The 12,165-nt window shown below is 43.5% G+C and overlaps 1 protein-coding gene across 1 annotated transcript in view; it reads left to right on the top strand.

Annotated features, from left to right (window-relative positions):
- Window positions 1-1,293: 1,293 nt before the first annotated feature.
- The window catches only part of Atp13a5 (ATPase 13A5), a 122,618-nt gene continuing 111,746 nt past the window's right edge, over window positions 1,294-12,165 (top strand). Inside the window, exon 1 of the mRNA XM_005344790.3 lies at window positions 1,294-1,635. Within this exon, the coding sequence (XP_005344847.1) occupies window positions 1,576-1,635 (60 nt within the window). The 5' untranslated portion in view covers window positions 1,294-1,575. The remainder of the gene's footprint in view (window positions 1,636-12,165) is intronic.

The following is a 12,165-nucleotide window of genomic DNA, read 5'->3' as shown; positions in this document are numbered from 1 at the left end:
ACAACAAAAAACTTTCAATACCAGGACAATCGGCCCCTCCAGCTGCCGTTAGTTATCTTTATTGTCATTATTTAGATGCAGTCCTGGACCCACTTTAGACAAGCCATGACTCACTGGTACATTTCATTTTAGTCATGTCACCCAGACACAAACCTGATATTACTTCAGCAGGAAACACCAGTGGGATTATGAGTAAAAGACCAAGAGTGCCATGCATGCCTTTCCCTGGGGCTTGATAAAATCCTCACATCTGAACTTGACATTGGACTGCAGCATTGGGACACCGTTAGGTTTCCAGACAAGGAACACCTCAGTCGCTTTGCTGACATGAAAAGCTGCAACCCTGTGCTCGTTCTCATCAAGTGATGCCTCCCAGGGGTCAGGAATTACCTTGATCTGCCCTGAATGTTGAGGAGGACACATGAGTGTACTCAAGCAATGGGTGATGCTTTTTACCTTCGTCAACTTTCTCCCACAGCAAAGGGTCAAGGATTCCCTCCAGGGGACTAGAGGCAAGAAACCACAAGGAAAATGGCAAAAAAAAAAAAATCTCTTTCTCTCTCTCTGTTTTTTTCTGTCTGTCTGTCTGTCTGTCTGTCTGTCTCTCTCTCTCTCTCTCTCTCTCTCTCTGTGTGTGTGTATGTGTGTGTGCTTAATTAAAAATTGACAAGTTAACTAACCCAAGAATGGGTCCATTTTCTTACTTCCTTTGAGAAAAACAAATTCAAAAGTGAGTATTCAGGGGTGGAAAATTCAGGTTATATATCCTTAGTACTCAGTTCTCTTGCTTTCTCTCCCTCCCTTCCAGTTTTGTAAACTGTGGAATCAAGCTATTCCATAGTTCATTTTCCAAAGCACCTCTCCCTGATTAACGCTATGATTGCGGCAGAGATGATTGCCTGTCTCTCCCTGGAGGAGGCAGAAGCTACACTTGCCCTTTCACAAACATCATCACGAACCCTCCTATCATCCCTATAATTACCATTGACATTTTACATATCAGAAACAGGAAACTCAGATTATAAGTGTTGTATCCAGTGTCATCAGCAGAGCAGGGATTAAAATTCCATTTCTTCCCCCTGATTCCAGGAGGGGTCCCACTCCCCCTTCCTCCAGTTTCCATGACCATGTTCACTGTGTTCATAGCTTCTCTAAATTCCAGAGCTTCCGCAGCGCTCAGGAGACATATGGGACTGGATTGCCTTGTCCTTTTAGCACGGTGGCCATTCCTGTTCTTTGGTGGGGACTTTCAGGGGCTGCATGTGAAATTACTTTTTAGTACAACAGCTCCCCCCACACCCCATCATTCCTTCAGTCTGGAGGCACTGCACATGTAGCTCAGTAAATAAACACTAGGAAGAAAAAACACACATCAAACAGATAAATTAGCAGACCAATCCCGTGGCTGTGGAGAGCCTTCCCTTTCTTCTTTGTTGCTCTAAGCGGCAAGGTGCCAGCGGGTTTTGTAAGCACCTGGGAGCAGCGATGACAAGCAGCGCCTGAATCACAGCGGTGCAGGTGGCTCCCGCAGTCCCCCACGCAGTAGTCGGAACGAAGCCACACACGCTGCTCTAGATGGAGAAGAGCAAGAATGGCCACCAGGCTTTGCTCAATGAGGGAGAGGAGAACGAGCTGGTGAGTCGCCCCTCCGCTCATGCTTTCAACAGGTGGGCCAGGGCTGTTTTTGCAGGGACAGTAGAGGAGAGAGTGTGGCGGCCATGGTGCTAGCTCTAGCACCCGGCAGGGTATGGGTCTGGTAACATGGTGGGGAACCTGCAAAAACCAAGCAAGTGCTAGCTCTGGATGACAGAGTCTGTGAGAAGTGGACTGTGCAAAGTGTCCAAGACACTTGTTAGAGTCACGGGGGTATGTCCCCCTCCATGGTGCTCACTGAGGTTTCTCCCCCTGGCCACCTGGGTCATTATGGCATTGGACAGACTGGTGAAAACAGGAAGTTTCTTTTCTTATTCTTTTTCTCTTGGTTTGTCTGCACAGCCTGGGCTTGGTGCTCTGGTGGAAGTCACCAAGTTACTGAGATCAAGGGAGACTCGAGGCACCAAGTGCTGAGAAGTGAGGCTGAGTCCGAGACTTCAGCACCTTCAATTTTCCTCTTTCTTTTCTGCTTGCTTTTTTCCCTTCTGCCCCTCATTCTAAACTTATATAAATCGTAAAAAAAAAAAAATAGCCACTAAAAATTTGAAAGCTCTATAGTGTCCGTTTGATGCTGGGCAGTTCATATTTATGATTTCACTCAGTCCTTAGAAGGCAATACCGAAGGAGCTAATCCTATTACTTAGAAAAGAAATCTGAGACCAAGGAGATTAGGTAACTCATCCAAGGTCATTAGACTGGAAATCCAGCCCGTTCCTTGACTCTTTATACTCTGGCCTGTCCGCACTCCAGCAGTGTCCCTGATAGGGGCAATGAGAGGAGGACTTGAGAAAATGACAAAGAGACAACAGACCGAACAGAGGCCGAAATGAACCCAGAATCATGGCTTCTATATCAGAAGGGGTCAGGTTCCCACCTGGTCTCTTCAGCCCTTCAGAAATCATTACCTGTAGCTCTACTGTTCTTATTCATTAATCTTATTTATCACATTGGTAACTAATTAATCAATTATACTTATTTATTAGTAAGTAATTACATCTACAGCTACACTGTGCAGTAAGATGGCTACTTTGTGTTTTTCTTTCAAGTGCGACAGAGGCCCTGATCCAAACGGAAAGGTCCTCTATGTGTAAAAGACATGTTAGACAGAGAATTTAGCTAAAATACGCTGTCAATAATTTCTGTATTGGTTACATGTCAAAACGATATTTCAGGTAGATTGAGTTGGATAGAATCTATTATACAAGGTAATTCTATCAGCTTCCTCTCACTTCTTATTGGAGCTTCTGGGGAATTAGAAATGACAAAGGTAGCCCACTCGGAGGCATCGCTGTACCTCACTGGACTTGGCGATAGCATCCCGCTCTAGGATCTGATTCTCCGTTCACCACTGTATGGTCTGATGTTTTTCACATAGCTTCGCGTTGTGTTCACTGTTTCCTAACTGCGTGTTGCGTTTGGCATTTTAGTCCTCCCATTTACAGGGGCAATGGGAGGGCTGGGAGGGCTGGGAATGGGCCGGTGCTAGGGTTTTCTATTTTTCTATTTTTCTTTTTTTTTTACAGTTGATCAAGTACTTATAGAGTTGTCCACTAGAAACCTCTACTGGGATTACTATTGGGAATAACAGTGTTCTAATAACCTTACATCGTCAAGGCATTCTGGGAGGGAGGTTGGCCATGGAGCCTCCTCAGCAAACCTTACTCTAGGGCAGGCAGCACAGAGGCAAGCTTTCTTCCAACCTGTGGGTAACTGGGTGAGGTGACCAGGAATCTGTGACTCAGCTCCAGAAAACCATTGTTTTGCAGTCCATTGCTCAGTGCTGTGGAACCTGTAGAGTTCAGAGAAGGAAAGTCGAAAACGTTTGGAGTTTTTAGTCCAACAGTCAAAGAGCTAGATCATATGCTGTAGAAATGAAATTTCTGAAGAAAAACAACCATTAGATCCGTGTCAGCCTGGGTCTGGCTTAGTGTTTGCATTGGGGGCTGCAGAACAGTGAAACTTCCAGCATCTCCTCGCCTGCTCTCCCAGCCCTGAAGGTTCTCCAGGCCCTGTGTGACTTCTGTTTCCACACACCACTTTAAGTAGACGATCTGTGGCAAGCGGGCCAGAGAATCTGAGGTGAAAAGTAGACACTGTTAGAGCAAATAATAAATTGCTTCACTCCATACCCAGGAAGAATCTTAAGCAGATGGAGAAGGCCTGGGAATTCTTCCAGGGAGGCCTGGGGTTATTCTGCTGAGCTCAGCATAACTAGACCGCCTCGCATTAGCTTGGAGAGCTGAGCTCCACCGTCATTCTCGACTCCCACTCACAGGCTGGAGTCCTCCGAAGTAGATCAACGGAACACCCACTGTCCTGTCACCGGTCCAGGTGATCTCAGGCTCATTTTGCCAGCACAGTGACTGGGAGGAAAGACACACTAACTTTACAGGCCTTTGCTGGCCTTCCCAAACCCCAGCTCTAATTGGGTCTCTCCCCTTTATTTTCTTCGTCCTAAAGCTGTGCCTCTGCCAGGTGCGTCTTCCAACTCCGCTATTCACAGGCCGACTTTTCTTCTCTCTTGTTAGTGTTCTGGAAGAACCCCCAGCTTCACTGACAGTCCTAAAAGCCTGTGTAACACAGACATGCTAACTGTATCACAAGGCCCAGTGGGATGCTCTTGGCCTCAGGATGACTGGGGTTTAAACTTGGGTTGTTAGGTCAGTTACTTAGCCAGAGTCACTTGCCACTGCCACTTTGGTTTGAGAGAGTCTAGGTAAAAAAGGCAGGAAGGCAGGCAACAGCGAATCCCAGAGTCTGGAACACAGTGCAGTTCCTTCTAAACCTTGATGAAGACATCATTGTGTTTCTGTTCCCACACATAGGGACCCATGGGATCCTTCATGTGCATGTGTGTATGTACATTTGTGCACGCATGTGTGCATACATGTGTAAATGTGTTTGTACCAGGTGTGTGAATGTGCACATAGATTCTTGAGTTTTCTTCTATTGAACATCAATAAGAAAATCAAGGACGGTCTCAATGAATGACATGTATTGTTTTAGTTTTTATGTATCAGAAAGTTTATTTAATCTCTGTCCACAAAGGTGGATACATTTGTTAAGTGTATCTGAAGAATTAAGATATAAAAGCAAGAGTGTTATTAAAATTCTTGCCTGTAAACCTTACAAAAAACCCCAAACAAGATAAAGTTGTTCATCTCTGATTTTTTTCATTTGGTTGTTAAAGTTGAACAATGAATTTAAAATAGTTTATAATTTTCTTTGTAAAAGTGATGTAAACTTAATGCTTATGTATAGCAGCTATAGGAAGCGAAAACAATGTATAAAAGACAGAAAACATCACTTTTGGCAGACACTCACAATCCAAAAATAGTACAAGTCTTCCACATACCTTTGCTAAACCAACTCATACCCCACTGGCCCCATCAGATTGTTGTCAGTGAGAGTAAATACAGTAAACCAGGGAGCCCAGGCTTCTTATTTGTAATATGGATTTAAGTTGAGACAACAGTTATCTTGGGTAGATTTTAGATATGGGCAAGACCAGCAGGAAAGAGGTTTCATCTATCATTTTAGTCCAGTTACCAGCAAAGGCCCGGCGCTGGGTCACACACCGCTCACACTTCTGTTTCTCTACTGACTTGAAAGTGAGGTCTTTAACAAGTTTCCTATCCTGGGGTAGAATCCAGGGGACTCTGTCATCTTCTGAAACTTGAAGTGTATCATCTCAGCCACAAACCCCCTCAGGTCAGGTACTGGACTGTGGTTTCAGCAGCTTTTAGGGACTGGATGCCGGGAATGAAGGCTCTGCTGGCTGCTTCTGTGCTCACATCACAGCCGGACTCACTGCCATCGTTGAGAAAATCATCCCCAGGTTGCTTCATCTCCTGTGGTACCGACAGGTCTGGAGGCACACTGTGTACACATTGGCCTCTCCTTCAGCATCCTCTGTTTATGAGAACTCACCATGCTTCTGAGCATGGTCTTCACTTAGGCCACATGAGGGTCGCCAGTATCACTTTCACTCACAAATGGTGCCCCGTGCTCTCCTTTGGTGCTGATACTGACTGCTTGGCTGTCAAGATCACAAATGGGAACAACTCAAAAAGAGAAAATGACTGGCGTGGAGGACAGAGAATAACAAGGATAACATTTCGCATGGTGGTAATGATTGTCCCACAGACAGGAACTTCTCTAAGGCAGGGGATCCGGGCTGCTGTTAATCAAATGGTGTGGAAATCTTTCTAGACTTGGCTGGTTGTCTGAAACCAGAACCACTTGCCCTTTTACCAGGTAAGTTTTGTGAGGGTCAAGTCCAGAACATGGAAAATGCTATGACAAGAACGGCATTCATTTACATTATGTTTAGGATATGCAAATGGGAAGATGCAGGCAGACAGGCTGTGTTAAATCTATTTCCCCTTTCTCAGATGAAAGCTTGGGAAATGGGAAATGCCTGAGTGCCACCGTCATAGAGACAAATGTATGAAGATTAGTTTCTATGAAAAATCAGATGCGAGTCTATAGTTCATTGCACGTAATGTTGTACATTCCTTACACCCATTAAAGGATACCCCCATTCTCTCAAAGGACAGCCAAAGGATCAACATTGAAAAGTGCATATTCAAATATAAAAGGTAGTTCTACTGGCTTCCTAGTGGTACCAGTTAATATCTTGAACAACTTGAATGAAAATAAGCTTATCCATCTCCATGTGATACATGACTGTGAAGGAGAGATAATATCAGGGATAGAAAGAAGATTAAAAGTTCCTTTAGGCTGGATTGTGGAACAGATACTGTAGATACACCTTAACAGGCCTCATTGGTTTTAAATGTCTAGTAATGTATATGGTGAGGCATGGCAGAGATATAGGCTTGGTTAGCTGTGTGTGAAACAGCAGGGGAAGTGTTTGATTTTTATTAAGAGTGAATTTTACCAGTTTATATAGCCATAAACAATTAGTTCCGGGAGATCTTCGGAGCAGTTTGTTTGACAGAGCAGTAAAAATAAAGCTGGTTCTGCTGAGTCCATGCTTAAAGAGAAAACTTCCGAGTTTTCTTCAGTGTTTGTCTTAGCTGGGGTTTCTATTGCTGAGAGTGGACACCATGACCACAGCAACTCTTACAAAAGAAAACATTCAATTGAGGCTGCCTTGTAGTTCAGAGCTTTAGTCCATTATCATTATGGGGTGGGTGGCATGCAGGCAGACATGGTGCTGGAGAAGGAGCTGAGAGTTTTTAGCCTGGGTTTTCATGATGAAATACACTTTCAGAAAAAGATTTAAGAATACATCGTTCTATACTTTCTGTTGTTTCAAGCAGCTAAGGTCAGTAAGTGGCACTAGAAAGCTAGTTGGCCTATGAGGGTATACACGGCCTGTGAAGGACTGAAACCCTCTGAAGCACATAGTGGACTCCCACTTGCCAAACATAGAATCATTGTCTTTTTCATAGCAAGGAATTGGATCCAAAAACTTTCTGAGCCTCCTCCTTTGAACAGTGATGCTTTTATTTCCCACATGACCTGTCAGAGAGCATCTCATTTTGTTCCCTGGCCTGAAGGCAGAGCAAACATTGGTTCTAGAAACTGTCTCTGCTAGTCTGTCAGCATGTTGTTATCCTACAGTCTACACTCAATTGTTTCACCAACAAGTGTCCCTGGTTGTCCCCTCACTTGCATGAAAAGCTTATAACTGCATGGTAGAATTAGTTGGCTATGGTGATGCCCATAACATAGTGACAGTATATTTATTTTTTAAGAGCTGGGTTTTGACTGGCATTGCTATTGACCGAAGGGTCTCTCTGACTCTTAAACAAAACACAAGGCAGAGTGTAGTAGGCTGAACAATTTAACAATTGTTTCACATCACCAAAATTTAGTTTGTTGTTCTACAAATAGAATAATTTATAAATATAAATCATATTTATTTTAAATAACCAACAAAGCCAATTTCACTGACTATTATGAAAATTAAATGACAGATAAGTAAATAATCAAGAAATATTTGCAAAAGCAGATGTGATTCAAGACCTTCTCTTCTAGGTGTGGTGGCTCAGCTTATAACTGCAGAAATGAGGAACCATGAGGGTCACTCAAAGTTCTGAGCCAGTGTCTTGTCCACGTAGTAAGTTCCAGGCCAGAGAGGGAAAATCTCTGTCTCAGATCTTTAAAAATAAGTAAACATACAAATCTAAATAAAACAAAGACTTCCTCTTCCTACAAAAAGTGCTGTCCATTGAAGGAATGCAAGATATAATGTGCAAAGATATGCCTAGGCTGGTATTCAGTGATGGTATAAATTACCACATGTAGCCAAATTGAGATAAAAGGCTTGTGAATGAAGATCACACCAACGTGATCCACTTAATGTGCATAATATTGCCTTGACATTGAAGAGAAATTTGATGTCCTGGCATGGGTAGAGAAGAGAGTAGAGTTTTAGGAATCTCTCGCCATGAAAATTTAAGGAGATGTGATGTGGTGTGTCCAAACAGACGAGACACATGGGGAATTGTTAATAAACAGAAAGGTGGTGCTGGGCTTGGTGCTTGAAAGGAAAAGACAGCATCTTGTGAATTCTGCCCTCCCAGAAGGAAACTGATGTCCTCGGCCTTGATTAAAGAGACTAAAGCAGGATGTTTGCACAGAGAAATGTTCTAAGACAGTCAGAACATTCTCGCCCATAAAATAGCCAGACACGTCATAGTAAAGAAAACCACAAGCAAAACACAAACAGAAGCAAAAGCAAACTCAACTGTCACTGCTCTTTCCAGAAGGCAACTGCAGTAGGGAGAGGGTTTTTGCTATGTCTTGGATCAGTAAGTAACTCTGTACCATGACGCTGTAAGGTGGAGGGAATGTGCTGTAAACTGTAAAATAAAGCCTTCGTTCCTGAGCACTTCATCCATGTACTGCTGTGCCGACAGCTGTGCATATCCAACCTAGAATTTCAGATGGCCATAGCCATGAACGGGAGACAAGAATAAAAAAGCCGTGGAAACTAGTCAGTTGCTATTCCAGACACAGTGAAAAATTCAGCAGCAGGAATGTCCCGACACTCGAATATTCCTTCCCTCGGGAATCTCACCCATCACGGATCCTCCTCTGTTGGCAAGAGTAGGAGCTACCTGTGTGAGAACAAAGAAGGACTGTGAGAAGTGCTTTCTCCAAGCCTGTACCTCATCAGATGTCATTTTATGCCTGTGGAAAGTGGGGCTCAGTTAAGTAATAGAAGATATACGGGATCGCACTGCATAAGCCTCAGAGGCAGGATGCTCTATTACGTTGCTTTCTCCTTACACAAGCTGTATTTCTATCTCCTACACTGTATATGTGTGAGTTCATGATTTAGTATGTAGTTACTACATTCAGCTAATCTTTGAATTAATTTGGTCTTCCCTCAAGCCCTTTCCTCCAGTTTCATAGACCATAAAGGCAAGCAGTGTTATTTGGGGCCTGTCTTTGACTTTCACTTTGACAACTTGTCCTCTTTGGGGAAAGTAAAAGATCTACTTAAGCCAGTGGATCAATCACCTTTAGAAATAACATTTTGTTCTGCATGTTGCCTGTGGCCAAATTATTCTACAATGAGTTCAGAAGAACTAGCCGCTAATCTGCGGAAGTATTGTTGAAGTGTGTAGCAGCCGTGACGATATTAACTCCACACATACTGAGTGCTCAAAACGCCGCAGGGACCAGGGCGCATGCTTTCTGGGTTGTCTTATTACTATCTCGGTGCACCTGCAGAAGATGGTTATTGATTATTCCCATTTATGAAGGAGGAAAGGGAGGCACCAGGACATGTGCCATGGGTTTCCGAAGTTGTACAGCTGCCTAAGTAATGGAGTTGATTTGAATTTGATTGTCTCGTGACACATGCTCAGCCTTTAACTGAGACCAAACTGTTTCTGTTGTGTTCTATAAGTGGCTCCATTTTTTACGTGAGAAGTCCAAGTTTCAGCCAATTTAAGACATAGTTGGCAAGTGGTAGAGAAAGGAATAGAAGAAAAGAGCTCTAGAAGGCACTGGGATGTGGCATGAAGAACCAGGGCTATCTTGTCAGACCTGCATAGAGCCTTGGCTGTGAACTATGACATTATATGCAACAGCCTCTGTAGAAACAGCATGCGTGTACTTCGTTGTCACTCGCGATCCCAGGTTCTGTGTCCTGGATTTAGTGAAAACAGTCAGAGCTGAGGGCTACCTCCTGGTGTCTGAAATTCAGAACTCTAGTCAGAATCAAGAAACCAAAGAATGGCGGTGTTTAGAGAGAAAAACTCTCAAACTGAGTCACCCGACATCTTGCCACTACATGGTGGCAGGTCTGGTTTCTCGCCTCCTGAAAGGTAGATTGATCCCATTGCCAGCCCTAATTGGCGTGCAGCAACCAGAAACTGAGCCACCTCTCCTTTGGCTGAAGCTCTTACAAACCACTGTTCTCAAGGAGTCTCCTTTACCTCTCTTACATCCCTCCCTTTGTCATGGCCACTCTCCCAGGGGTGTGTTACTAGTGTTATCCAGAATAGAGAGATGGGACAGACTTCAGGAAATCAAAGCCCGAAATCACATGGGTAACAGGCGGCAAGACTCAGTGTCTGCAAGGAACTGTGTGGAAAGAACAACTTTATCTTCCCATCCCCTTCCCTATATCTTCATTTAAATGATCTCTGGTTATTTTCCTCCCTCCCATTTCTAAACTCCATCTCTTAGTGGACGTTCCTGGTGTTGTATGATACAAATCGTTAGGAAAAAAATATCCAGTGACCCTGTTTGGAGGAAGAGTCATCAAAATTAAATTATACTTGAGATTAATTAGCGTAAAGGAAATGTATTATGATAAGCTGTCATCAGAAAGTACTGGCCAAGGGGAGCATTAGAACAAAGGAAACAAAGGAATGCCAGGTAAAGCAGTAATGCTTTCAGTAAGACCTCAAATCCCACTTGGGACCTGGGGAAAGCTGAGAAGCGGTTTACAACGGACTCTCACCAAGGTCTAGGAGGCTCATTTGTCAAGGAAGCAAAAATATCGCTTCTCTTCCTCTTTGCTCAGGAAAACACCTACTTCAGAATATTGCTTAGATCTTTATAAGCTCCTTTCTTCCTTCCCATTCTCCCTGCATTCCCTCTCGTTCTCCCTCCTCCAGTTTTCTTCTTTTCCTCCCATCCTCATACTAAAGACTGAGTTCAGGACTTTCTTTATGTTGGACAAGCTTTCTGCCATTGAGCTATATCTCTGGACCTTTTGTGACTTTTATTTTGAGACAGGGCTTCACTGAGTTTCCCAGTTTAGCCTTGAATTCATTTTGTACCCCAGGCAGGCTTTGAACTAGAAATTTGCTTCAGACTCCCAAGTAGTCGGGTGGGTATTTTGATAATAAGATATTCCCAGCTTCAGAAATAAGTCTTACAAGTATCTGTCTTAGTGAGGGTTTCTGTTGCTGTGAATGCACACCATGACCACAACAACTCTTATAAAGGAAAACACTTAATTGGGGCTGGCTTACAGCTCAGGAGTTCAGTCCTTCGTCATCACGGCAGGAGGCATGACAGCACACAGGTAGATATGGTGCTGGTGAGGCATCTGAGAGTTCTACATCGTGGCAGGCAGCAGGAAGAGAGAGATACTGGGTCTGGCTTGAGCATCTGAAACCTCAAAGCCCACCCCCAGTGACACCCTTTTCCAACAAAGCCACACCTACTCCAGTAAGGCCACACCTACTTCAACAAGGCAACACCTCCCATGGCCTATGGGGCCATTTTCATTCAAACCATCATTGCATCTTTACCTATCTTGGCAGTTCTTTAGTAGGGATATGATTTTACCTCTACTTTCATGGATGCCAGTTCCTGCCTAAGATTATGTCAGCAAACTTCCTACTTCAAATAGAAATATTATTTATTTGTCATTTTGGAGACAGGGCTTCAGCATATAGCCCAGTTGACATGGAACTTGCTATATAGTCCAAAGTGTCCTAATAACTCACTAAGGGAGAGGAGGCAGAGCCACTGAAGTATGCACCACCAAGTCCAGGCTTTTCATTTATTGGAGCTTTAAATTTGAGGTCCTTTTTCCCCCTTTCTCACATATTCCCATTAAATCCATTAAAGTTCCTTTCATTTGCTTGGGACATAGTATCTTGTAAGCAAACCCACCCCACTTCTCTTTCTCTTACACATTTTATTGGCATGGATAAACACAGTGATGTCAATGAAGTATGGCACTCAAGCATACAGCTCAGCAGCTGCTGTCAATCACTCCTGTTCAATCTTGACTTGTACTGGAGTCATATACTGCTTTTTCAGGACTTGATTTACTCACCGTGTTGTCTGGAATGTATCCACATTGGTATAAATATTAGACGTTACTTTTAAAAACTGCTTTGTGGTATACCATTGGATGACAGCACAAAATTTACTATGCTTCTTCTATTGCTAGACTTTCCTTGGCTTTCATAAATACAGCTGGTCTGAGTACTTTTATTTAAGAATCTTTCTTTCTCTCTCTCCCTCCCTTCCTGTCTTTCTCACTCTGTTTCTCTCTCTCTC

This window comes from Microtus ochrogaster, chromosome 2, assembly GCF_000317375.1.
Source record: "Microtus ochrogaster isolate Prairie Vole_2 chromosome 2, MicOch1.0, whole genome shotgun sequence".
Taxonomy (NCBI): Eukaryota; Metazoa; Chordata; class Mammalia; order Rodentia; family Cricetidae; genus Microtus; species Microtus ochrogaster.
This window is presented reverse-complemented; position numbering and strand designations above follow the sequence as displayed.